At 40.3% G+C, this 27,499-nt stretch overlaps 1 protein-coding gene across 6 annotated transcripts in view; it reads right to left on the bottom strand.

Moving 5' to 3' along the window:
• NFIA (nuclear factor I A) overlaps positions 1-27,499 on the bottom strand; it is a 374,337-nt gene that overhangs the window by 23,488 nt on the left and 323,350 nt on the right. For 4 of the 6 annotated variants that reach the window (XM_045835430.1, XM_045835429.1, XM_045835428.1 and 1 more), the window contains one exon: positions 13,474-13,565. The exons of the other annotated variants lie outside the window; for them this stretch is intronic. In XM_045835430.1, coding sequence (XP_045691386.1) covers positions 13,474-13,565 — 92 coding nt within the window. The remainder of the gene's footprint in view (positions 1-13,473; positions 13,566-27,499) is intronic. 6 annotated transcript variants of the gene reach the window in all.

A 27,499-nucleotide genomic window follows, 5' to 3' on the forward strand; every position in this document is an offset into this window, starting at 1 on the left:
ATGATACTAATATCTTAGTTCCCAATTTAGATTTCTCAACTGAAAGATTTCTGAAATGTTCTCTTTGCCATCACCACAATTTATCTATCTCCAGCTAAAAAAGTGTTCTGTGTCCTTATTCACAAAATCAATTGTATTGATGGGAGGCATTCTGTGTTGTCAATCAGGGAAATGTGATTTGATGGGACCCCAAAGCAGTGAGATGAGGGACAGAATATCAAACCGGCGCAGGTCTGCACCATCCGAGCGAGATCAATGTTTCCCATAATACACTTCCTGTCACAGAGCACCCTAACTGTCACAATTAATAATGTAGAAGGAGCTGATTAACTTAAGTGAAGTGCTCTCTGCTGTGTAAACACATAAAGATCTATGAGGTAAAAAAGGGGAGGGTGCAGGAAAGAACAAAACATCATTTTTATTTTTCATGTGGACACGTTCTCACTTTCCATTCTTCTCTTGTAACAATTACTGTACCAGCCACTCTGACAGAGTCAATAAATCGATCTGGGTCTTGATGCAGCAGCAAAGCAGACTGATCTGATACACCATTATCTGCAACGGAGGGTGGGGGTGGGGGTGGGGGTAGGGTGCACTTGGGTGGCAGAGGGCAAAGGGGAGAAATCAGCAGAGGCAAGTCAGTGTTGCTCACAGTAGGTTGTTCATACTCCATCTGGAGTCTCTCTAATAGATAGATGCATTTGTGGCTGTGTGTGCATGTATGTGCATGCACGTATGTGCATGCATGAGTGTGTTGGGAAGGGAGAGAGAAAAAGAAGCCTTCAACTTGGCTAAAGGATGCAGCCTAAGTAATACCGTATGCACCACTTATTTTAAGTCCCTGCGGTATTTCAGTCACTCACACCAATCTGCAATTCAATGAGGATCACCACCCCATTAGAACTAATCATGTCAGCTGTGTATCTGACAAAATAAACATTCAGAAACTGTGCTCCTAGGTTCATAACTTGTTTTTGCAGTGGGATTTTTTATTTCTTTCCCTCATCCAGCATAAAGTTTAATAGTTTTTTAATAAGAAATCATAACAGACACAGAAACTCTCTGTATGCATTCCTCACTGTAATTTTTCTCACAACCAGAAACTGCAGCTGTTAGCAGAGCTTTAACTTGCTCCTTGGGAGTATGCTAAGTATGTTCTTAATAAATAAATATCATTCCACTAGCTAATGAGAGAATTAATGGCATAACTTATGGAAAACAAACGAGGGAGGATGTGGGGAGAGGAGACTCAGCTCAGGGGGAAAATTACCAGATCACCTCTGGGGTTCTTGCCATATTAACATTTCTGTGTTTCTACTGGCAGTCACATGTCCATGGTCCTACAGAGGAGTGAGATGCATCCTGCCTTATCTCTGGTGCTTAACAGAGGTTCAATTCTAAGGGGTAAAAAGCAGCAAAGCAGCAGTATACATCAGCTTGCCATGAGCCAGGGTATGGCGTTGAGGGTTTTACATACTAGCCATGCTGAATTTTCATAAAACTCTAAGTGGAATGCAGAAATTAATTTATAATTTTATAACTGTGACATCTCAGGCTCAGAAAGGCTAAAATTTGCCCCAAGGTCACTGTACCAGTCTGCTCTGGCTACCAGCAAAAAACACTACAAACTGGGAGGCTTAAAGGGCAAAAATCTATTTTCTCACAGTTCTGGAGGCTAGAAAGTCCAGAATCGAGGTTCCAGCTGATTTGGAACCTAAGGTCTTCTTCCCCCCGCTTGCAGATGGCTGCCTGCTCCCTGAGCCCTCCCAAGGTATAAAGCAAGGTCTCTGCTGTCTCTTCCTGTAAGGGCACCAATCCCATCATGAGCCACCCCCACCCCACCTAAACTTAATTACTTACCGAAGGCCCATCTCTAAATATTATCACATTGAGGGTGAGGGTTTCAACACATGAATTTGATAGAGCTGATGGGGAGTGGGGGACAGAATTCCATCCAGAGCAGTCATGATCTTAGGTAAATCAAAGTCGGGTCAGATTCCAAAGCTTCTGTCTCTCTTCTGCATTACACTGCCCCGCAGAGGTGGGTGACTCATGACCACAGGTCTTAATGCTACTACTACCCGTAAAACCCCATGCCTAGTTAGTGTTAAACCAGACTAGGTTATAATTTCTTCACATATAGAGACCCCACTGTGCCCTTCGCCTGCTCCCCATTCCCGCAGAATGAAGTCCAAATGCCACACCACTGTATAAAGGTACATACCTTCGTGACTAAACCCTGTCTAACAGCCTCATTATTCAACATTCTCTGTCACTGACTTGTATGAACAGACATACCAAACAGTAGAGTTCTCTGAGCACATACCATTATTCCCGTGCAGGTGCTGTTCCCCTTTCCTGGAATGGAATGTTCTACCCACCCAGCACATTTGTCACCTTCCAAACCAACTCAAGGGTCATCTTGAGAAATCTTCTATGACTCCACTGTTCCTCCCCGGAATTATTCACCTACTCCCTGTACTACTTGTAGATTATGCACAGTTCAATTTTTTTTCACTTATTACAATTTATTTTTCTCCCTAGAAGTCTGTAAGCAGTGTATGGCAGGGATTGGACCATATGTATTGATAGTCACTCTCCTAGTCTAGTGTGGTGCCAGGAATATTAGGTGTTCAGTAAATTCTAGTTTCCTTTTCCTCCCTCAGATCAACCACATAGCTGATGAGTCACAGAGATGAGCCAGGAATCCAGGTACTTTGACTCCTAGTCCAGTGCTCCTCTACCTAGATACACAAGTCCCTACTACGGTCAGTTCCCTTACAAGACCTTGTATTATTCCCCCAACCCCCATAAACAGACACAGCCAGGAATCCATGGAAGGCAGGATCATGCCTGAGAGGGGCAGAAGCTGTGGGCCATGAAGGCTGGCCTTAAATTTGCCTCAACTTCTCAAGGCAGCAGGAGACACGTGGCATATCCAGCCTTGGAAGGCAGTACTGGGTGCCTCCCACGTGGTTAAGGCAGTGCCGTGGGGCCTGAGGCTGCCCCGTGCTGAGGACATTTGTGCCTGGGCTGCAGTTCCATTATCCCAACACATTCAGACTCTGGGAAGGGAGGGTGTGAGGGTGAGGAACCCGAGGCCAGGACGGCCTGTCCTAACCCACTGAACCCAGTGTCCCAGCTCTTACACAGGGATACAGCTTATCACAAGCCATGTGATTCATTAGTTAATGTGTAAAGCATTTGGAAAGTGAAAAGCCAATTAGAAGTGCTAAGTTATTTCATCTCTGTTGTAAAGAAAGCAATGTGAAGCCTAAGGAAAAATTCTCATGCAAATATTCTAGGGAGGCCTGTGTTGTGGAATGCAACTCAATGAATAGGCTCCATTGAAAGGCTGGATCCCAAAAAGAGAGAGGCCACTCTGGAAAGAATGTGCCTTCATCCTCAATAAACAAACAGGAAGGTAAACAAGGGGTGTGAGAAAAGTGGATGGGAAGAAACACTGAGAAATCATGTGAGAGCTTTGGAAGTCTCACATTAAACAGTAGGCTCTGGCCTTGAAACTGTTAGTGGAACCTTCAAGGTCTGAGACTCATTAGAAGGCCTGGGAAAGCCTGTGTCTGAAAGGAACCTCTCTCACCTAACGTGACTGGACCTTGGTCAGAATGCAGAAATATTTGGGAAAGCAAATTCCTCAGGCATGGGGTTTTCACAGGCAGGGGCTTTATGGAAAGTGGGCACACCACCTGTCCAGCCTTCTCTCCTCCGAGTTCCCAGAGCAGGGCCAGTCAACTCATTTTCCTGTTCTCTGAACTCTGTTGACTCAAGCTCAGCAATACCAGGCTCTTTTCTTTTGCAAAGGAAGCATCTGGTTCCAAGTCATAAAAGAGAAACCCAGAACCTATTGCTGACTGTTTGATAAGCACCTGGGAGGGCACCCGGAGGGCACCATTTCACAGAGTTCCCCTGCAGTTACAAAGGCACATGCCTTCCCACTCAGCCTTCTCAGAGGCCTCGTTTACCAGGAGGACGGTGACCCAGCCCCATGGGAGCTGGCCTGCACGAAACTCCAGTACTTCTGTCCAAGGCCTGAGCTTAAACAGCTGAAATGAGATGGTCATTACAATACACACACACACACACACACACACACACACACACACACAGAGTATATTATGTCTCCTAGAGAGTCACACAGAGAGTGAATGTGGAGGGAAGGTTCTGTGAGAGGACAAGCAGCAAGAGATAAAATGAGTCAAGCACAACAAGTGTTGAAAAGTGCAAGAAACCAAGTAGGAAATCAGAAAAAAGGGGATATGGCAGATATGGTTGACAGTCTACCCACTACCTGTTTCCCCTTCTTTCTTGGGGCAGTTATGTTTAGGGAGGACAGTGTGACCAGTTTTGGGCAATGAGACCTAAATGGAAATGTGCTAACAGGCAACAGGGAAGAAACAAGGCAGGGCCTTTATTCCCTGATAGCGGAGGAATAATGGGGAATGATGTGGGCAGGATGTCTGGAGCTGCAGCAGCCATCTGTCAGTCAGAGGCACCAAGCATGAGGATGCAAAGGTTGGTAGAGCAGAATGTTAGAAAGAGCACTGGCTTCTGCTGGCATCACATAACAGCTGAAACACTGCCAAGAACCACTTTTTGACAGATTTATTATGTGAAAAAATCACCCTGAATGGCATAAGCCACTATCTATAGGAGTTTTCTTCTATAGACAGGTACTATAATTGCCTTCATTTCATAGACAAGGAGACTGAATTTTAAAGATAGCATGTCCAAGATCACTCATAAGTGGCACAGCCATAATGTGAAAACAGGTCTTCCAACTCTCTAGCTCTTGACTTTCCCTTGTTCTCCCAAAGATCATAAATAACAAACACATTCCCCTTAGCATCCTGAAACTTCTACTGATGAGAAATATTATCAAGGCCTATCTATGCACTAGAAATTTTGAAGGCAGTTCTGTAGTTGATACTATGGTTTTCTGACTTAACTGCTAGGCTATCATCAAACTCTGATCTAATTCTCTCTGGCTCTCTACACCAACTCACAGATTCTTTTTCAGCCTTCCCCCCCAACTTCATTTTCTGTCCCACTTTTCTCAGAATCTCAAGGGCCAATTTAATGGATACCAGATTTTTAGTCTTTTCCCTTCTTCTTTCATGAAAGCTAAAATTTCCTGTGAAAACTCCCTCTTATCTTCTACTTCTCCATTGCTATAGATCTCATTTTAACACAGCCATGGACCACTTAACAACTGGGAACAATAGGAAATGCATCATTAAGTGATTTTGTCATTGTATGGAGCACACTGACACAAACCTCCATGGTTAGCATGGCTGCCCTGCTACAGACCTACACTGTGTGGTACACCATCGTTGTGCATGCAGTCTGTTGTTGACTGAAACATCATCATTCAGCATGACTATACTGGAAAAGCAAGCAAGAGGAAACCAGTATTTACTGAGCACCTATTGTGTGCCAGATCCCATGTGGGAACCTTAATTCTTTCAACAATCATCAGTTTTCTTCAACTAAGAAGCTTCCCCAAAATCCTTCTGGAGCAAGGCAAAAAAAAAAAAAAAAGGCTAAGGCCCAACTAAAACATGTTTAAAGATTACACGATTACTGAAGTATAAGAACTGAGAGAAAAGAAGTCCCAAACCCAGAACTGATACTCTAACTTTGTCTAGATAAGTTTGTGGCTGAGGACATCTAAAACATGCTGCCAAATTAAAACATGAAAGACAAAGGTCTGTTTATTGAAAAATGTATTTTAAGAGTGTCTCATAGCCTGTCAGTGAGTCAGCTGCCAAGTGTATGTGAAGAGAATGTGTCAAGAAATTATAGGTTGGTGTGGGAAGCTGGGAGGACTCACTGCTGCCCACAGGAGTGCGGAGGGAGGGGAAGCAGATTGCATGAGTAACTCATCTCTGAGAGGTGTTGCTTACTACCCAACACCGACAACTGGAGCCGAGAACGAACATAAGTGAAAAGATGACCAGGCATCGCCTTTCCCTTCACATTATGGGGATACATTCACTTGCTGCCAGTCTTTACCACACCCTCAGAGATATCACTTCCCCTTGGGAAGTCTCTTTTCTCTTGGGGCACAACTTAGCTTACGGGGAGAAATGGTGTGAGGAGAGGAGGAGACATGCACAATTTAATCAGGCTTTTGGGGTACCTTCAGGGCAGATGCTCAGTGGAGGAATCCATGAGGTTATGACTGTGGGGAGTATTGACCTAATTTACAATATGATTGCTTTAGATCCATTATTTGGCAGGTAGGCTCTGCCCATATCCACACAGCAGCACGCAAGGATGCGCTGAAAGGCTCCCCCAAGTCCTTTCCAGAAAGGGTGTTGGGAAGGTCATGTGGGCTTTGGACTCAGAAGTGGGTTTGTGTCCTGGTTCTACAGACAGCTGGCTACATGGTTTTTGGGAAATCGCTTCCTTCTTTAGACCTCAGTCTTTTAACCTGTATAATAGGGAAAAAATAATGACTCTTCCTCCTTAAAAGGGTGTTCTTAAGATCAAATGAGAAAAATACTTTGTAATCCAGGAAAACACTATTTAAATATCAGTTTAGTTATTAACTAAATAATAAAAGCTATCATTTGTTAAGTGTTTAATAGGTGTCAAACATTTCATTTCGGAATTTAAGACTCTAAACAACCACAGGAGGGGTGTGTGTGTGTGTGTGTGTGCTTGCACATCACCATTTTATAGTTTATAAACCAGGCTATAGGAAAATTGAATTACTAAAAAAAAGGAAAAGCAAAAAAAAAAAGACACATACTACTTCTATGTGACGAAATAAAGTTCCAACCAAGATCTGAAGAGAAAGCCCACAATCTCAGCTGCTCTGCTATCTGGTCTCTGGGCAGAGGCTAGCTGTTCTCACAGATGTGGACTAATATCATTAGTAAAGGTCTTTTTCCCAGGCAGGATGAGAGAATGAGCTCAGTCTTGATTTTACAGATGCATGAACTAATAGGAAACTGGGGCAGGTCTTCAGAAGAACCAAGCGCAGCAGCATCAGTCCTATCCCACGGGACCCAATTTCTAGGCTTCTGACTCCTTGATGTAAGAGGGTGAGTTAATCACAGACCATCTTAAAGAGAAAATGGTCAGTAATCTTTTACTATAAGCAATTAAGGATGCAGATAATATGTGGGAAAGAGACGTTTCAGAGACAGACTGGTTCAAATCCTGGCTACCTCATTCACCATGGGACAAGCATACCCCTCTGAAACTTCCCTCTCCTCATCTGTAAATTAGGGATGAAAGCACCAACCTTGAGGGCTCCAAGTCACAGAGCCTGGCACACATGGGTGCTTAACATGAGAGTACCGATTTGACCAATTCACTTTTTTTCCAAGTCAGGGGTAAATGGAATTTTATTTGCCATTCCCCTTCAATCATGAGAGTTTTCAGCTGTGTGAGCTTGGAACTAAATTGCTCAAGTCCAGGTCTAACTAGAAGGGGACAGATACTTTTTTTTCTCCTCTATGGAAATCTGAGTTTCTTGCTTGCTCCTTGAATTTCTGTGTGGTGCCTAACCTCCTACAGGTGGGTGGCTCAGATCAGGGGGGAGAGGAGGCAGGGAAGGCTTCAGCTGATTCAAGTGCAATCTCAGGTGAGCTTCTTTAGTACCCTGGATAAGGACACTTAAACAAGGAGAGGATGTTTCTTGGAAGTGAGGGGTGAAGGACCTACTGGTTGATACACCAGCAACAGGAAAGGATTCCAATTCATCTGCTTTGTCCAGAGAGGACAGAGCTCAACATGTCTCTCCTTTTAGGATGGACTCATGTATTACTTACCAGCTCATGAATAAGTGTGCAAAATTAAAAAACAGGGGGAAAAAGGTGAAACGTATAAGAACCAGGACCATATCATCAGACCAAAGTTAGATGAGGACTGAAAAGTGACCGTTTCTGCCCCTTCTGCTCTTTGGGAAACTCTCATCCCCAGCTCTTGTTTCTGTAAATGGTATCATGCTGCACTGCTGTTGTCCTCGTCATCACTGTTGTTTCTTTGGATCTGCTTCTCCCATGGGCCTTCAGACAACTTGAGGAGAACTGTTATTCTCTGCATTGTGAGGTGTTGGGAATATAGTGAAAAATGATGAGTAAGTGAAAAAAAGGAGCTTCTTAAGAGTTTTGTAGACTAAGTTTTGGTCTCTCAGGTGGATCTTCAGGAATATGACACAGAATGCCAACGCATCGAAATGTCTCAATACATGCCACCTTCCCGTGTTCCCTGTGCACCTCGACCAGAGGCAGAGAATGGGTGCCATGCCCATGACAGAGCTATGCAGAGACCTCTCCAAGTCAGCTGGTGTGCGAAACAGTGAAGTGTGTGGCTTGTGCATATATTTGTAAATTTCATGAGGCAAAGGTAGTCACACTGCTTCCAAGTCAGGCAGCTAAATGATTTATTAAGCAAAGGTTACAGCACCTGTGCCTTTTTGTCAACAAATCAGGTCCATGCCATGCCAAGTGATTCTTCTAATAACCCAAATGGTAATTTGGTTTTAAATAGCACTTCAGATACCACAATCCCGTTGATGCAGAACAGTGATAGATTTGGGTGGCAGGGAAGAAATGCCTGTTTTTAATATTGTTTGCACTCATTTTTCATTTTAAAGAATTAGTCCTCATTGAAGTTCTGCAGGTTAAGCATTTTATTTGAGCATTCTGATTAAACTAGAACCTGAGTCAAAATGAGTTCTTTGCTCAGTTCTTCTGTGTGGGAATTGGTGTTTCTATTTATTACTTGATGATGAAATATTAACATTTTTCCCCTAAATAAGTGCCTCCTCTTAATGGCTCTTGTTTTCAGGGATCAGATTAAATTATAAGATGCAATTTAAATGGCCATTGGCTTTCTGCTATCTGAGATGATGGCATGTTCTCCATTATGTCATTCAGTGGGCGCACAGGGGGCGCTGATAATGTCCAAAGTGAAGTAAGTACTCTATGCCCCAGAGACCTTTTTCTATCTGTTAATATCAACTGTCATGGGACAATATTAAAAAAATGATATCTGGGATGGGACTAGTGGTCATGGTCGCTCCGAAGAGATGGGTATTCTCAAGGATGTGGGGAGGTGGACACCCCCCATGTTAATGATGAGTTCCCACATGGAGGAGGAGAAGGGAAATGAGAGACAAATAACAATAGTAGCTGAGGTAGCAGACTAGTGAGGCGGAAGCATGGGACAGATAACTTGGCAGGAGTACCCGAACAGAGCCGAATGCTGGGGTGAGATATACAATGCATTTGGAAGGCATTTTGAAAGAAAACTACCTCAAGGAAAGGCTAAAGAGAAGGCAATTCTGTCTCAGTGAAGGGAGGAATTCTCTGGAGAAAAAAAATAGACTGGAAGGGAAGGAGGAGGAAAAATGGCTTTCAATTATCCATGTTATCTTTCCCTACCAATCATTATAGATGATGAATAGGTGCAATAAAAGCCAATATTCAATTTTTCCAATTTACATGGAAAGAAGGCCATAATATATTGTTAAGGGGAAGAAAAAGCAGGTTACCAAACAGTGTATATAATATGATCTCATTTTTGCAATATATTTGTATGCATAGGAACAGTCTAGATGGATTAATACATAAATGTTAACAGTAGGACTACAAGTGATTTTTATTATTTTTCCCATCTGTATTTTCCCACAATTAACATGTATCATGACTGTAATAAGGAAAAGTCATTATTTTTAAACTTCCTTATGAATCATTTAGATTCAACCAATAAATACTGACTACCCACTATGTGCCAGGCATGAGAATTATTGCTTCCAGAAAGGTCAGTGCACAATTACAGTGGATTTGGTTGATAAGCAGTCTACTTTTCTAGGCTGTTTTACAGAACTGTAGACTCTTAAGAGGTAAAGTGCTATTGGAGTTTATTTAATGATTACATTTAAAAAATTTATCATCTTAACCATTTTTAAGTGTGTAGCTCAGTAGTATTCAGTACACCGACTATGTCTCGCAATCGTCACCGTCATCCATCTCCAGGATTCTGTAATCTTGCAAAACTGAAACTCTGCACCACTGAACAGTAACCCCCAATGTGGCCCTCCCCGAAGCCCTGGAAATCACTATTTTACTCTCTGTCTCTATGAACATGATGACTCTAAGTACCTCACATTAAGTGGAATCACACAGTGTTTGTCCTTGTGTGACTGGTTTATTTCTTTTAGCATAACATCTTCAAGATTGATCCATGTTGTAGCTTACTGCAGAATTTCCTTCCTTTAAAAGGGTGAATAATATGCATGATACAATATTAAAATGATAGATACACAATAACATGTATATACCACATTTTACCCATTTATCTGTCAATGGGCACTTGGGTTGCTTCCACCTTTTGACTATTGTGAACAATGCTGCTAAGAACATGGTGCACAAATATCTCTTTGAGATCTGGCTTTCAATTATTTTGGGTATCTACTAAAGATTAGATTTTAATACAATATCAGATTTAAGATCAGGGAATATGCCAGTAGTATCCCTGAGAGCTGAGCACCAGTCTCTGAATATCTGCAGGGCAAGGTGCTCACCAGCTCATGAGGCAGTGCAGTGCAATGGTTAGAGAGCATGAGGCCCTGGAGTTAGACAGAGCTAGCTACAAGTTCTTGCTCCACTCTCACCACTGTTATGGCTTTGGGAAAATCAACGGTATCTTTAGGACTCAGTTTCCATCTTTGTAAAGTGGAGATAATTATATCTATCCTGTTGGGTGGCTGTAAAGATAGCTAGTTAGATAACTTACCTAACATACTTAGCACATAAAAAATGAACACTAGAAAGTCCTAATAATCAGAGTTCTTTTTTTTTTAAAGAAGGGTCTCATTATAAGCTGATAGCTACCTAATTAAAACATTTATGCATTAGTTCACATTCTATCTGCTAGAAAAAGCAGAGACCGTATCTAATGGGCCTTCTATTGGTTGAACCTTCAAATTTTGAAAAGATTTCCACTGGGAACGGGTCTTTGGGAGAAAGGGAGGCCATTTTATTTTACATTTGTTTGTAGATTTATTTGCAGGATGCCTCTTCTGCATTTATAAAGCTCAAGTATCTGCCTGGGTGACTCCAGTTTTTACTTCTCCAAAGATAAAAAGTAAAATTTTGTTTACTTAGAAAACTTTACCTGTAATCCAGCTAATACGAATTTCATGCCTTATTAACAAAATTGTCAATATCGAAAAAATATACAAACTTACCTATCAAATTATTAATCTGTGGACTATGTTCAAATTACATCTTAAAAAATTCCTGTAAAAATTCATTTTCTTAACTGTTTTCTCAAAAAGGAGCTTTTTAAAAAGTATGTTATTATTTTTATGTATAGTTATATATGTCGAACACTTTAAATGGTTCTAGAAAGTGGTTTCTTTTTTTAAAAAAGAGTCAATATATATACACCATAAAATTAAAATATTTAGAGCACATAATTTTTACCTAATTTTACCATATATATATAATTTTTTTAAATGGCAATTCCATCAGCAGTTTCTCACAGGACAATTGGGGATGGCTTTCTTCAAGCCAAACATGGCAGGTGTCACTGTGATAAAAACCACTTAAGCTGCTGTCCCTATGATGCCAAATATTTAATGGAAACCAAAAAATTCTGTTCCAGATGCCAATACTGGGTCTACATGACATCATTCACCCAGATGCGTGAAAAATCTGGATTTTTAAGAATTGAATTTTTGTGGTCAACATCATGAAGTTCCAGTTATGGGTTAAATAAGGCATTTGTGAAACAAAGCCATATTGGGACAGAATGTATTTTGGTTATAGATGAACATATTAAATGGAACACAGGGCACACCTTCAGTGCAGTGAATCATAGCTTATATCAAAGATACTATGTAAAATACAAACAGGACATTTCCAAACTGCATTTTTGAGGTTTTTGATGATGTAGTCTGAGCACTACTGGGTCTTTGAGAAAAGAAATCATCACTATTAAAGCCACCGTCTCCAGTTCTCCCCACCCATTAAACTTGAACACGTGAGCTCAAAGTACAAAATGAAATGTTCTTCTATTTTAATGCATTTGAGGTAATTATTCAAATTCACCAGTAAAGTATCTGAAGGTATGGGAAAGGAAGCAATAAACTTGAACAACTTTATGGGAGGGACTGAATAGGAGATGTTAATTCCAGACGCCACAGACTGGGCCTGTTTTGGTAGAAACAGCAGAAGTGGGGAATTCAAGAGTTAACCTCCCTCCCCTTTTGTTCCCCCTCTCCTCCCAGCTGCCTCCTCTGAGGCTGTACTTTCTGTGACCCTGCTTCAGTGTGAGGAAGGCTTCAGATGCAATGCAGTTTAACCCGTGCTGTCGACACAGCAATAAACTAAAACCCTTTACAGAGAGAGCAAATGAACCCAGGAAGGCAAATCTAGTCCACTAGCAAGCACCTGGTCAAAGTCTTGCAAACAAAGATGAGTAGTTATAAATCTGGCATCTGGAGATTACATACCCAGGCATGCATATATATATTTGTGCATATATATATCTCTTGGAGAAATTGTTTTCAACCACCATGCTGAGAACCTCACGGAGAAAATAATTTCTTTATGTCAATTACGATAATATACGGTCACATACTAATTAGGAAATCAGAGAGGAGTTTCTTTCAAACCTTGAATCTAATTCTATTTCACAAACCTCTAAATATACCTACATGCACTACCTTTTACTACAAAAGTCTTTCATTGTTTCTCAATGTATGACAGCCATTTCAAAACATTAAGAGATTTCTTCTCCTTGACCTATACTAGCACAAAACACATCTATTGAAAAACAAGCTCCAGATGTCCTAGCATACTCTTTTCTTAGTCACCTACCTCAAAATATGACATTATGCTCACTTGTTCTCCCCTCCCACCCCACTCCACCTTGCTCCCCAGTACCAGTGTAGCCAGTAGCAAACATTTCCAGTTATTTCTGCACCAACACCAGCAACTTAATAGGGCTCATAAACCCTTTGTTTCAGAAAGTTTGCCAGGTTCCTGGGGTCCTTATAATGAATACACAAGAGTGGCTGGTCCCCCCATTCCCAGCATGCACTCTGATGTTGCTGGCAGCCAGAGTTCTAGTCCAGGTTTTCGTAGATGCCTACTTCTATCTCCTTGCAGGCAGAGAGACCCAGATTCCTAGAAGAGGAGACACACTATCTAGCACTGGGAAATCTTTCTTGCCATAGCAAAAGTGGTTCTGGCCCCAAAGCCCTCCTCTTCTACTCCCTCAATACAAGAAGCAAAAATTGCAGGCAATGTTTTCCATGATTTCTGAGAACACATGGAAATGTGCTGAAAGACCAGGACCTGTGGGGTCAGGAGGAAAGGGGACCAAACGGGCTGAGAAATGCAGCCTGTTGTGCCGAAAGACAAGTTACAACGCACCTAATGAATAAAACAAGCTGCACCATATACAGAAAAGATGAGAGCGGCCCACCTGTGTCTGTTGAGGGATATTTACAAAGCTTGGATCCCGTGGTCCAACACTGACGAATCGGTTTGCGGGGGAGGTGCTGGGTGTCGAGTAGGCTGTGAAGGGAAGGGACACATGCGTTCAGGAAGCAGCACGAGATTGCACACACAAACAACACCAAAACACACAATCTCCGAGCCTATGCAGCTGATTAACGAGGAAATGTGCAAACACTGTAGCTAGCAAAGGGATCTGGCTTTCGAGGGCATTTTAGACATTCTAAAAGGGAAGAGGTGCTGGTTTCCGAAGACTGTTGGAATAAAACGATATCAAATTGGTGTTCAGATGAGTTCTTTTCTCCTTGTATCATACGAAGTAGAACATGCAGGACATTTGCAAAGTACACTTTCTGAGTTAACACCAGCTCTGAGGTCAGAAAGAGATATCCTAGTTTGTAGAGCACAGGGAGAAAGAAATTAGGTAGAAAGGGGAGGAAAGCAGTTTATTTTGCAACCTTGCTTTTCACACTATTATACTCCAAAAAATCATGACACATTCATGTGCTTCGATAGCTAAATATTGAAGAGGAGTCTTTACAGAAGGAATTAATGGGTTCTCCAGAAAGGAGGTGAAAAGCCACTTAGGACAAGCTGTCTTTACACATCTGGGAGAGAGTCTAAAAACTTTATGATGTCCACCATGTGCTTAAAATATTAACATTCACAGTTTTCCCGTCCTAGAACGCTTCCTGCCCACACAGACTTTAAGATGTCACACTGGGACCTCAGATACCACACTTCAGTGTACTATCATTTTCACGGCACCTAAAAATTCTGTTGTTGGTATTTATATTTATATTTATATTTATGAACTCTACTTTTGTCTGGAAAAATTGGCTTTCATGTTTCATTGGCTCATTAATCCAAATATACATTTTTTTGGTTCCTACAATTTCCTTTTTTACCACAAACTCCAAGGATTTATTCACACTCTTACTTGGTACTAGAATTTTTAGGTAGATTATTGTTTAATTTCAAATTTCTTAACAATACTCATAAAACACCTAAGTTTTCTGGACTAACTCTAGACATGCATCATCTAAAAGATGAAAAGGATTTGTAATTTAGAAAACACAGATAACTGAGGGAATTCTACCAAATTCCTTTCCCAGATTTGTTTTTCCTTATTGATATCATCTGCTCTTATTTTCATTTTCTGTTTTACTGAAAACTGCTCAGACTTCTTGTTCCCCTTGTTAAACATGTCTAGAGATAAAGTTCCCACCAATTTGGTTCAAGTCCTGTTGGTCATCTTTGGGAAGAACTAAGTCACCACTCAGATCTATGACAGTCATGTGGTGTAGCTGTGTCAAACCAGCACTGCACAGGGGGTGAACACGAGGGTCCTCTGATATTTATTAATCAGAAAACTTACACTGTAGTATTTGTTTTAGAAGTAGTTTGTTTCAGAAATAGTTTTATGTCAAGCGATCTAAAATATATGAGGTGCTGTACTATCTAGCAATGTGAATCTACTAATTTTTTCCCTGGCCCATCCTATGTCATATGAACTTGAACTAATTTAGGAATACTGCATATAGCAATTCTGTAAGCACCTCTTACTCAGTGGTATGAGGGAAATTTAATTTTTTCAAAGCTCAAAAATACTCTTTATTAATTGCTTCATTTAGTCTATTGCTTTGATATGCTTGATACACTTTAATAAGTCTCAACTGAAAGTTTTATGTTAAAAATAATGGATTATAATTACCTGGTAGTGAATTTACTTGCTTCTAGGGCACAAAGAGGATGTGGGAGAGAGATAAGGAGGAAGTTAGTAGATGAAATGATTTATAAAACCTGCTAGTAGTTGGGGGAAAAAAGTGTTCTTTCACAGGTAAACAGGTAGGTAGGTTGAGAAGGAGCAAAAAGGCATGAAGAGATGCTAAGGTACTAACACTAAGTGGTTAATGACAGATGCTGAAATAGGAGCGCTTGGTTTGATGGCTCTAGTAGAATTGTGTATACAGGCCTTCAAATAATTTAGCCACTCAAAATTACTATGAGGCTAACAATTGTATATTTTCCCTTCTCCAAGCATGAGACTGACCTTGCAATCTTGGTTTCAAAAAATGTCAGGTCTTTAATATTCTCACAGGTTACTAAAACAGCTCCAAAGTTTATTATAGTTCTTTTAAAAAGAGAGCAATGGTGAGAGAGCTGGTAGTGCAATTTCATTTTTAAAAAGGATATTACAACTCTAAAAACCTGTGAATCACTGAGTATCCAAGTTATCAAATGGAACAAGTGGTGCCCAGAGAAATTTATTCTATAGAAAGCTAGGTTCTGAGGAAAATCAAGGACACAGGAAAAACAAGGGAAGGAAGAAAGGAATTCTGACTCAGCTTCCATTACTGTACCTGCTAGAGGCAGAGTGTTCACCTATGATGGGATGTGGTTCCAGAAATGATGTGACGAAGGTTGGATTTGGGTTTCCCAAAGAAACAGTGGAAGAAGTGAGTGATATTATTGAACAAAAACCTCAAATAAAACTTTTTATTAAAACAACCACTTATACCATAGTGAATCAATTACACATGCACAGTTAAGAGCTTTCAGGGTGAATATAAAATCAAGTCAAGGGGGCAGTGTGGTAATTAATTATATACAACTGTGCTTATGCTCTTATATCACATTCATATCTTTCTTAATTATAATTCTTGCCTTATTTACAACAGCAATAACCAAGTGCTGGAAGAAGAGCTTCAGGAAATCATGAGATTCAGAAAATAATTTTCTGGGAAAGTAACTGTAGGCATTTTTCAGGATCTGGAGGAAAAATTCATGGGCATTTGATAATTTTCTGATAAAGTCAACAGGGAAATCAATTTGCTTATATCATCTCATTATAAAAGTCCTCATGGCAAACATGACTATCAGAAATCAAATTATTGATTATTTGGCTGCTCTGAAATGAAGTGAAATGATGAGGGTTTTTTTTTCTTTAGCAGCTGTTTTACCTACATGAGCAACAGCACCATGGACCATTTTCTTAACATTATGAAGAACATTCCTATAACAGACTTCCACCAGCTTTTATATGCACTAATGTGATCATATTTTCCCTCTATCTAATGTATTTCTTCACCTTATCTAAGAGTTTTAGTTTGGCCTTAACTACAATGTTAATATCAAAATCCCAGACCAGAATTTGATACATGTACAGAAAACCCCATTCTTCTCTATTGCCCACTTATCATACGCATTGCTAATTCTATTGCATAATCCTTCACTTAGGCCAGTGATTTTCAACCGCTGTGCCACAAGAATTTTTAAAACATGCAATACCTGACTATTTAGTCGGGAGCACTGACCTCTTTTCTCCCTTAGACTGTCAAATAAATAAATGAAAACAGTCAACACAACAATAGCAGTCCAGTGTGAATGAATAAAGATCATACCTATTTTTTGTCTGATTGGCAAAAAAAGTATACTTCCTTGGTGTGCTACCAAATTTTATTAATCAGCTTATTATGCTATGAGATGAAGAAGGTTGAAAATTACTGACATAGGCATTACAAGTCCTGGTCAGTGTGATCAGTTGGGGGAATGGTTCAAGAACAGTTCTTTCTTTATAAGCAGTAGTATTACAGGGCCTGTGAGAGTCCTGGAATCTTTTTCTTGGCGGGGGGGCTGTCAAGATCACCCAATAGCACTGCTCCTAACATCCATGCAGGTGTCCCTGGGAGACCTTAGCCTCTGTATCCTCGGAAGTGGATATGACTGACTGCCTGTGAGCCAAACAGAATGTCATCTTTTGCTGGGTTTTGTTAGTTTTGTTTTTTGTTTGTTTTTGTTTTTCTGGATAAGAAGACATAAGGGATGTGTCTGGATAACGGAATCATGGTATTTCCAGATGACTCAGTTGTGAGTCTGTACAAGCCCTCACCCAACCATCATAACTGACCTGTGTTAAGGAGGTGGTAGAATTGTTTTGAATAAATATGCTTGGAGTTTTTCTGTTTTTGGAAAACAAATGACTAAAGAAAAAGATACTAAGATGTTAAAATATTTGTACTAATGTCAGCTGATGTTCATTTAAGATAAAAGCCATATCAATAAAGTCACTAAAGTCTGACAGACAGTAGGCAGACAAATTCAAGGTCTGCTTCACATTGAGCAACCACTGAAATACATGTAATCACTGAAAAGTAAAAAAGGGTGAAAACTGGCATAGATTTGCGTGGAGCGTGAGTGTGAAAGTAGAACTGTCCTGTGGATACAGTACCCCCCCCCACCACCCGCCTCCCTGCCCCAGGGCCCATGTGGAGGTGGTGGGGCCGTGCACGTCGGCCCGAGAGGCCTGAGTGGAGCGATAGCCAGCTTCCCCACAGAAGCTGGGGGCAAATGATGGAGAGGCACCTTGATAGAAAAGAAAACTTAAGAGACCTGGTGAACTTTGAGGCTCTGAATTTGCTTCCAGACACAGAAGCAATGAAGTCCCCTAAACCCTAGTCTGACCTACAAACTGACATGAAGTTTTAGGAGAGATTTGCGTTCTGTTTCATCAGAGACTCCACCTATATGAAAGGAGTGGACACGCCCTTCCCCATTCCCTTAAATTCCAAGTCTAACCTCTGGAGTGCACCAAAGAGAGCTATTTTAATACATTCATATTCTCTCTCGCTGTTCTCTCTCTTCCCTCCTGTCCCCCTTCTCTTTCTCCCTCTCTCCCTCTCTCTAGTGATCATTAGGCAGATAAAAAGGTGAGTGAGACACAGTGCTTTCCCCCAAATGTTAGAGTCTAACAGGGAGAGATGAGTACATAGAATGAAAACATGAGTGCCTGAAAGTAATATAAATAAAACCCTGTGGGGTTGTTAAAGGACAGAAAAGGTAATCCTGGTGGGAGAACAGGAAAGGCTTTACGGAGAAGACGGAGATGGCTTTAGAGGGAGGCTGGAAAAGACATGTTGGTGGACGGGTTCAGGCGGGTTAGGGCCACACAGGAAGCAGCAAGAGCAAAGGAGCAGAGGGAGGAAGCAGAGGCATCAGTTGTAGAGGGTGAGGAGGTAAGACTAGATGTTGCAAGTTACATTTTCCCATACTGTGAGGGAAGATAAACTTTTAAGGATCAGAGACCTGAATGTTTGAAAATGGAGGGTAGAAAAGTCTATTGAATTTATTTTTCGCTTAAGAGGAATAAATATTTCTAAAATAACCAAAGACACCAGATTTTCATTCTAAAGACCCTTAAGACAACTAGACATCCTAATGCCCTAAACTCTTTCCTTTCCTATCTCAAATCTCACTATGTACTCACGTGCTCCTTTGTTTTCAGTAATTCAGACTTATATGTGGGGAATTTCCCTCTGAAATAACTAGTCAAAAGTAAAATTGCACTCCAATAGACTTAGTGTGATTCTAATACCTGCCCAGGGATGTGCTAGTTATTGGACAGAAGTCATCAAGACAAGTTTAGGAATGCATACTTGAGCAGATAGATCCCCTAGATCCAAACTGCAATTTTATTGTTTACCAGGGCCAACCTGACAGTGAAGAAGTGCCTGAGAAAGCATCCAGTTACAAATTCAAACAGTGGGAGGACTAAATACCTAATGGAAATAGTTTCTAGAGTTTTTCTTAACAGCACTATCACATGTTATTTTACTTTTTTTCCTGGTATAATATCATTTTTTAATTGTATCTTTCCCCATTCCCACTTAGTCCCCTTTTACCCCTTTCCTCTGTTCCCCCCCAATCACCACACCACTGTCCATGTCCACGAGTCCTTTTTCCTTTTTGCTCAATTCCTCCTACCCCTCCCCTTAGCTGTCCTTCTCACATTATTTAAAAAACAAAAATCCCTGTGAGAAAACTTCCATTTCAAAAAAAAAAAGATGCAGAAACTATTAGAAAATAGATTGGCTAATTTTTAAATGAAACCCTCTACAACTGAACTCATTAGGAGCTTGAACAACACTACTTTCAAGGTCACAGAAGAAATGCTGGAGGATATTGGAGCGTTTTTTCCTTCTGAGAAATCTATTAGTATTGACAAGCTTATGGGGCCCGAGTTAACATTATTAGTATCACGATACAGCCAAGGAAGACCATCCTTTGCTTATACACGATCCAGTACTCAGGGATTTAGAAATTCCCACATAATTGAATAGAGGTTGTAGTTTACATTCAGATGTTTGAAATCTAGAAGATAACCACTCAGAAGTCTCATTTTTGACTGCATCTGTGCAGTCAGTTACCTCATTCTATTATCTCTGCAAATCTTTTGTCTCTACGAACAAGTTACCGACCATGACAACAACAACAAGGCAGTCCCGGGCATGAAACGAAAGCCTACTTACCACTTAATTACCACAGAGCAACAGGCCCACCAGCTTTCTTCCTGAAAGGCTGGTGAATTCTAACTCTAATGTATTAACATTACTTAACATGTATGGTAACAATTTACATGACATGCCTAATGTGCCAATAGTTCACAAAAATCAGGAAAGGAATCAATTTAGCCAGATGGCCTTGCTCTGCTCGTATTTCTATTTATATTAAGGACCCTCCTAGGGAGGTAAGTATTTAAGCAACATGGTGATTTGGGGTAAAACACACAGAAAAGAAGGTATAAGACAATTCATGTGTGCAGACAGAGAGCAAGGGATCTGAGCAACTTGTAAATTCGTGGCACTTTGACCTTATGTCACCAAAATCTGTGTCATAAAGAGGCACTGTACAATGAGTATTTCCTGCACATGGTTTGTTTAAATGGCCTATAATATTCTTTTCGTACTATTTTTAAAGGGGAAGAATACAGCCTTGTTTCAGTTCATTTAAATTTACTTCTGATGGCTAACCCAAATTCTGTATCTGTCATTTATTTTTCTGCGTGTGCTGTGTGCTGTTCAATTGACAGAACATAGTTATTGATCAGAAGCAACAACGTACATCGGAGGAACGGGTGAATGTTATATTAAATAGCTACAGAAAATAACCCCTGGATGGAGCTGGGGTTTACAAAAAAAGAAATGTAGATCAATATATTGGATTGCTCCCTTTGAAAGGCTTCTGTAGCCCCTGGAAAGGCAATGTAACCCTGGAAACCTATTTCTAGGAATTCATCCTCCACAAATACTTAAAAGTACAGATAAAATTTATGCTCCAGGATGTTCATTACAGCATTACTTACAAGAGCAACCAATTGAACCCAAGTTTTAAGTTAATGCTTCACTCATATGTTGAAATATTTTGCAGCCTTTAGAAGTGTTTTAAAATAATGATACCACCGCATGTTTAGAAAATGAAATAAAATGAATAAAAAATCAGCTCACAAAACTGTATATATGTATGCATATGTACATATATGTACACAGATACATCTATCATGATTAATCATGTTTAAAATATGCACAAAAATTATTATCTCTGAAGACTGATTTTAAAATACCTTCCAGTAATTTTTAATGTTAAGTAAAATAAACACAAGTGGAACCTGAAAGTCCCAAATAATACTTTCATTTTTGCAACAGTGCAATATAGTCAGTAGAAAATAAATTCTAGAATCAGAAAATCCTGGATTGAGTCTGTTCAGTCTCTTACAAGAAAGGTGATCTTGGCAACCCAGCTAACCTGTTTCAGTCTCTCTGCAAGAAGACATCCCATAGGTTGGGACAACAGTGAAAATGATTTAAAATCACATTTCCTAACTTTTTTATGAAATAGGAAAGGTATAAAATAGCAATTAAGAAAGCAGCATACAAAATATTGTACTTGGTGGGCTGCCATCATCTTACGTGTGTGTATACACACACACACGGACACACACAGAGAGACACACAGACACACAGAAAGACACACACAGACACACACTCACATGGATACACACACTCACATGGATACACACACAGACACACACATGCACTAAAAAAACTGGGGGAAATTAGGACCAAAATGTCATTAGTTGTGGGTTATAGGAGGATAAAATTTTCCTTTTCATACTTTTCTATATATTTTAAGTTCTCAACACTGCTGTACATTACCTTTATAAAGAACATATCAAAACTCAGCTGTCATCTGAAAAAGTCAAATATTGAGACAAAAAGAAGACTTGAATGGGTTGAGATACCCCAATGAGTACATCCTCCATTGCCTGTTCTCCTTTCTCACTCCTTCACAATGTTCATGTCTTACACTCTTTTCTCCTGTTCTTCCTGTTTTGTGGAGCCTTTGGATTTTTGGAGGAAAGGTGTGCAATACCTCTTGAAGCCAGTGGGTTCTGGAGTCCAGCAGACCTGGGTTTGAGTCCTGGTTTAGTCTCAGTTTCCTCTTTTTTAAACAAGGGCCGACAATGCCAATTTTGCAGATTTATAACAAACAAATGCAACTCAGATAACACATACCAAAATACCTATCAAAGTGCTTCGTTTTCAATAATTATTTTTTCCTTTTCCTGTGCAAATTTAAACATTAAAAATTTGGACTATATGCAAATTGGAAATACTCTGAAAAAAGTATTTATGAAAAGTTGTGATTTAAGATAGTGCATGTGTACTCAGTGGGTTCCTAAGGCAGAACGTGTGACCAAATAGTGGCTACTGAGAGTGAAGATGCTGCCTTTGTACTGAATGCTCTGCTATCGGTGAGGGGTGAAGACTTTTACCACGCTGTACCGGAAAGCACACACATTCTCACTGCCATACTCCAAGTTCAGATTAGCAGAGTAAAATCTAGATGTATAAAAACTGCCAAGGATTTTATGAACAGCTTTCATCCCCTGCCACATATGTGTGTTTTGGGCACTACAGGGATTAGACACATACCTTAAAATGAAAGAAATCATTATATTTTATATAAAAAGTCAATAATATCTTTCATCCTCATTGACTAAGGTACTAATGAGCTATTCCCCAACAAACCAGTTTCTGTCCTTCACCACAAAATGAAATGTGTATACTTTTCTCCTCCATTCTATGGTAGTATGCTATACACACTTCTTAGCACTCTCCTTTGCTGACTTCATATAGCTCAAAGATTATTCCACGAATTCATATAGACCCATCTCTTTAGTTCTAAAAGATTCCCAATGTATATCATATTGGTGGATATTTTGGTATTATCAGTCTTTTATTATAATCAATGTTGTAATGATTACTTGAGGTATGTCTTTGCTTACATCCCAACTATATGCATAGTTTACATTTATAGATAATGGAAAACACACACACACACACACACACACACACACACACACACACACACGAATGGAAAACTAAACTGCCCTCTGAAGAGGCTGAACCAATTTATGGTCTAACAGTCCAAGCTCTGGACAGTCCTGAAGAATAAAGGAAATCTGTCAACATCTCCTATTTTTCACCTTTTTGCTGTTGTTTTATCTCCCTCCAAAGTTTCTGCTCTCTTCCTTTCCTTGATAAGTGGAGTTACTCTCAGCAACAGAAACCAATTCATACTAAAGTATAAATGACCACTAACATCTTCCTGTATAGTTCTTTGGTAGGGTTCTCACTGCTAACATATGGAAGCTCTGGACTAAAGTAAAGATACTTATAGGGTGCTGTGGCCAAGTAAGTGTATGAACTACAGGGTCGAGGTGGCTGGGTTTGAATCATGGTATTGCTACACCTGGCTGAGTGATCTTGAGAAAGTTATCTTTCTCTGCCCCATCTTTCTTAATTAAGCTATTACCATTTCAAATATTTATTTCATAAGATTACTGTGAGGATTCAAACAGGATAAGACATATGAAAACATTTTTTAAAGTGCTTGACATATTAGTAAAAGCTCACTACTTTGCTGCTGTTATTAATTTCAGACATCAGCAGGCAGTTGTGGCTCCCAGGTAATCAGAAACTGTGTCACATTGCTTTGTAATTAGTTCAGGTACAGCATGAAGTAGTAGAAACACCACGGAAAGGTCTGTGTTTGAGTCCCTACCGAGCTACAAGGAAGTACAATCTTGGGAAAGTAACCTCCACTTTCAAATCTCAATTTCCTTGTCTATAAAATCCTGGCCTTGTCTATAAAATCTTGGCCTCATAGGAATCTTAGGAAGCTGAAATGAGAGAATGTATATGTGTAAAACAGTTTTGCAACCAAAAAGCACTGAATATATGTCAATTGTTACACTAGAAAATTTCCACCCCCATCATAGATTATTGTTATATTCTTGATTAACAGGTTCATATTCATTCAATGGAGATATAAAAAATAAATAAACAAGGAAACTTGTCATTCCATGCTCCTATTTTAATAAAATTCTAGTTTTAAAAAATCAAAAGTTCATGGCTAAGAAGTCACGGACAAAAAGTGTTTACAAGTCTTCTACACATTTTTAAATTGAGTTTTTGTGTTCCTAGTTAATTTTAAAAAGGACAATATACATGCTTTATCTTCCTTCATAATTCAAAAGTGTTTTTTCTTTCTACTATAATTCTAGGCTGTGATGCCAATCTTTAATTTCTTTTCTGGAAAAGTCCAGTTTTATAGTGTTATGTTGTGGTAAATCTATTACATAAAAATTGGATCTTACAATATGATTAAGAAAAAGAACAGTGCATTTTGGATGATCATACCACAAAGAGCCCCAGACATAATGAGAGATTTATCCTGTTCTTGAGCTGTTGTCCCCAAGCACTCTTAGGTATATCCATTCATTGTATTACATGTTTGAAAAGGCATCCCTTCCCAATTAATGAGATGATGCATGTGGAAAAACTCAGCAAACTGCAAAGAATTGCAGCCCACACGATGCTAATATAATTAATTTCACCAGTAGGATACCTAATAGGCATCTCAGACACGGTAAAACCAAACTTCTGGTCCCCATCCGTCATCCAGATCTGCTCTTCCTTCAGTTTTCCCATCTCAGTTCATGGCAAGTCTATCCTTCTAGTTACTCAGGTCAAAAACCTAGGGGTCATTGCTGATTTCTTTAGGGTTTCCCCACCCCACCAAGTCACATCTAATGTGCCAGTAAATCCTATCAGGTTCACCTTTGAAATATGAAATATCTCTCACCAATCCTATAGCCCCTGCACCAGTGCAGGTCACTAGCAACTCTGGCCTAGATTATAGCAATAGTGTACCACCTCCTCCCATGAGTTAGTTTTCTCCATTGTACTTACTGGTCCTTAATTTATCCATTTACTTATAATGATTGGTTGTCCCCTCCCTCAAAAATGTAAGCTCCACAAGGGAAGGGGACTGTTCTGTTCACTTTTGCATCCCTTGTGCCTAGAATAGTGGCTGACATGTAGAAGGCACCCATTATATTTACTGATAAAAGATAGACAGCCTCTTAACTGGTTTCCCTGCTTTAACTCTTGCCCACAGTGATGTATTTTCAACAAAGCCTTCAAAGTGTTTCTGTTAAAACCTAGGCAGTCTCACTCCTCTGCTCCGCTCCCCATTTCACTCGGCAAATGCCAAAGGCCTATAAGAACCTACATTATTTGTCCTCTGAGCTCCCAAACTCACCCACTTTAGTTCTCTAACCTCTCCCCCTGTCACTTTTTTGCTCACTGACTCACTTTTTGCTCACTCACTCTCCTCCTCTTACTTTGTTCTCACCATTCTGGCCTCTGGGCTGTTCCTACTGGCTGGAAAGCTCTCCCCACTACAGTCTCCTGGCTCACACTCTCATTTCTGTGAGGTCTCTGTTCAGATTTCCCTACTCAGATGGGCTTTCTCCCACCACCCTGTTTATAGCTGGATCCCACCCTCCCTGCTTCATTTTCACATCGTTCCTACCTTTGTTACTGCTATTTTGTTCATTGTCCTCCCTCTCTAAAATAAAAGCTGCATATGATCAGGGGTTGTTTTTTTTTTCAATCTCTCTCATTTCCTGCTGAAGCTAGCACCTAGAACACTGCTTAGCGTACAGTTGGTGGTCAATAACTATTTACTGAACGAATGAAAGAAGTGTTGTCCTCTCACTGGGTATCGAAACCACAAAGGCAGTCAGTCAGCGGGAACAGAACACATCATTGGGAATTACTCTTACAGGTAATCCCTTCCATTTGCCATGGTGTTCTAAAGAGGTCTGGCATAGTATTTTCTCAAAATAAATCAACAGTGCAAAAGCTTTCCTTGAGAGAGAGCAAAACTGTTATCTCCACCATTACTCCTCTCGTTTGTTGTGGCATGGGTAAGGATTTTTTCCCATTAAAATGTATTTATCTCATAGGCAAATTTTTCCCCATATCTACCTTACCCTGTCTTTCTGGCCACGGCTGCAACGTTGAGTATTGGTGCCAGAGGCAACTGATTAGTTTAAAAATACATACTCTGCTTTAGGCTGGCATCCATTTGTATTTCATTATGAGAGGATATTAAAATAATGCCTTGGACTTTTAACTATCTACCACACAGCACATCTGTCACCCCAGCTCATCCTGACAATCTGCCTAGGAGAGTGGGTGTTATTCCCATTAACTGATAAGGGCGTCAAGGCCCAGGACAGCTAGTAATACAGGAAACCCTGGGCATGTGTTCCCACTTCTACTTTTACACTCTTTTTTTTTTTTTAATCAATTTTGGACACACTGTTGGGATGTTAAACATCTGTACTTCATACTTTGTCATACTGTTTCTTCTTGCTCTAATACACTGATAAGCAGGATCCAACTATCCTGTGGTTTTAATTTCTAAGAAAGCACATAATTTATGAAACTATATTCTTGCCCTAAATTTTCACTCAGTGGTAATCCAATTTTAGATACATCCCCAGTCCACAAGCTGGTTTCTGAAGAAAAGCTCTGTGTTCCCTCTCAGATTTAAAATGCCCAAATATTATCTTTACTAAGTGGCTTAGAAGTCACCCTTCCACAAGAAAATCTTTACTTGAGGCCCTGCACCTGGACCCAACTCCCTCCCAGGTCCTCCTGTAGCAGCACCCATGTGCGCCACTGTCCCAGCATCATCGAGTGAACTACCCACTTACCAGCTGCCTCCCTCCATAAATCCCACATTTCTTTAGAGTGGGATTATCTTCTCTGTATCCCAAGCAGTTACCATAGTCCTTGGCACATGACATGTGTTCAGTATATGAAGGCTGAATAAATGAAGGAAGGTAGGCATCAAAGATGAATGTTAAGGGAAGAGGTAGAGGCTACTTCATGCCTGTCATTTGTTCCCTTCCTTAGACCGTGGCCACTCTCCACTCCCTTACTCTTGTGGAGATTGGAGAGAGAAACTGGATGAGTCCACCTGCCTCCTCACCTCTCTCACATAGGGAGACAGGCACCGGCAGGGGGCACGCAGCCATCTGAACCTGCATTAACTCATCTCTACCTGGGAGGGCAGACCCTATGCAGAAAGGCCAGAAAGGCCTGTGGCTGTCCAGCACTGCCAGTGCTGGGTAAATTTGCCTGTGTGATTCAGAAGCACATTTGCAGAGTTATAAACTAAATTATCTAATAGTAGAGGTTAGAGTCTGGTCTTCCACCTCATTTTTTCTTATATTTTATTTATCAATTGGTTCAGAAATCAAGGTGTGGACAAGGATATTTTCTGGGTGGCCTTAAATCTCTTCTTAAGGTTGGCCAGTGGGCTTTGGGACTTTTAATGAGAGAGGCTTCTTCTATGCTGTCAGTGACAGGCCTCCCAGGCCGGCACTGCTGTACTGACAAAGGAGAAGACAGTCAGGCGGTATACGTTGCTGTGAAAGAACACATTACTGTGAATTCGGCAAGCCTAGAAGAGCCCTGAGACAAAGGCCTAAATTTATGGTGATAAAACCTTTCTATGCAATAGGCAGAACATTTTGTTTTGTCTACATTCATAGAATCCTATGATTCAGAAAGTATCAGATTGTCTATATTGAACTTTGGGCCTCTCAATATTCTCCTTTCCCCCCAAACTTTTAAACACTGTCCCAATAAACATGGAACCATATGCTTTGGATCTGCCAAGACCCCCTTCCCACAGTTCTTCCCATGATGCTGAAAGAATGTTTGAGGCTGGGCGTGAGAAGATGATAGATATCTTCCGTGCTAGCTATTTGATTCAGTACAAAAAGCAGAGTC

Source organism: Phyllostomus hastatus, unplaced genomic scaffold (assembly GCF_019186645.2).
Source record: "Phyllostomus hastatus isolate PE091 unplaced genomic scaffold, TTU_PhHast_1.1 phas_contig_209, whole genome shotgun sequence".
NCBI classification, from domain to species: Eukaryota; Metazoa; Chordata; class Mammalia; order Chiroptera; family Phyllostomidae; genus Phyllostomus; species Phyllostomus hastatus.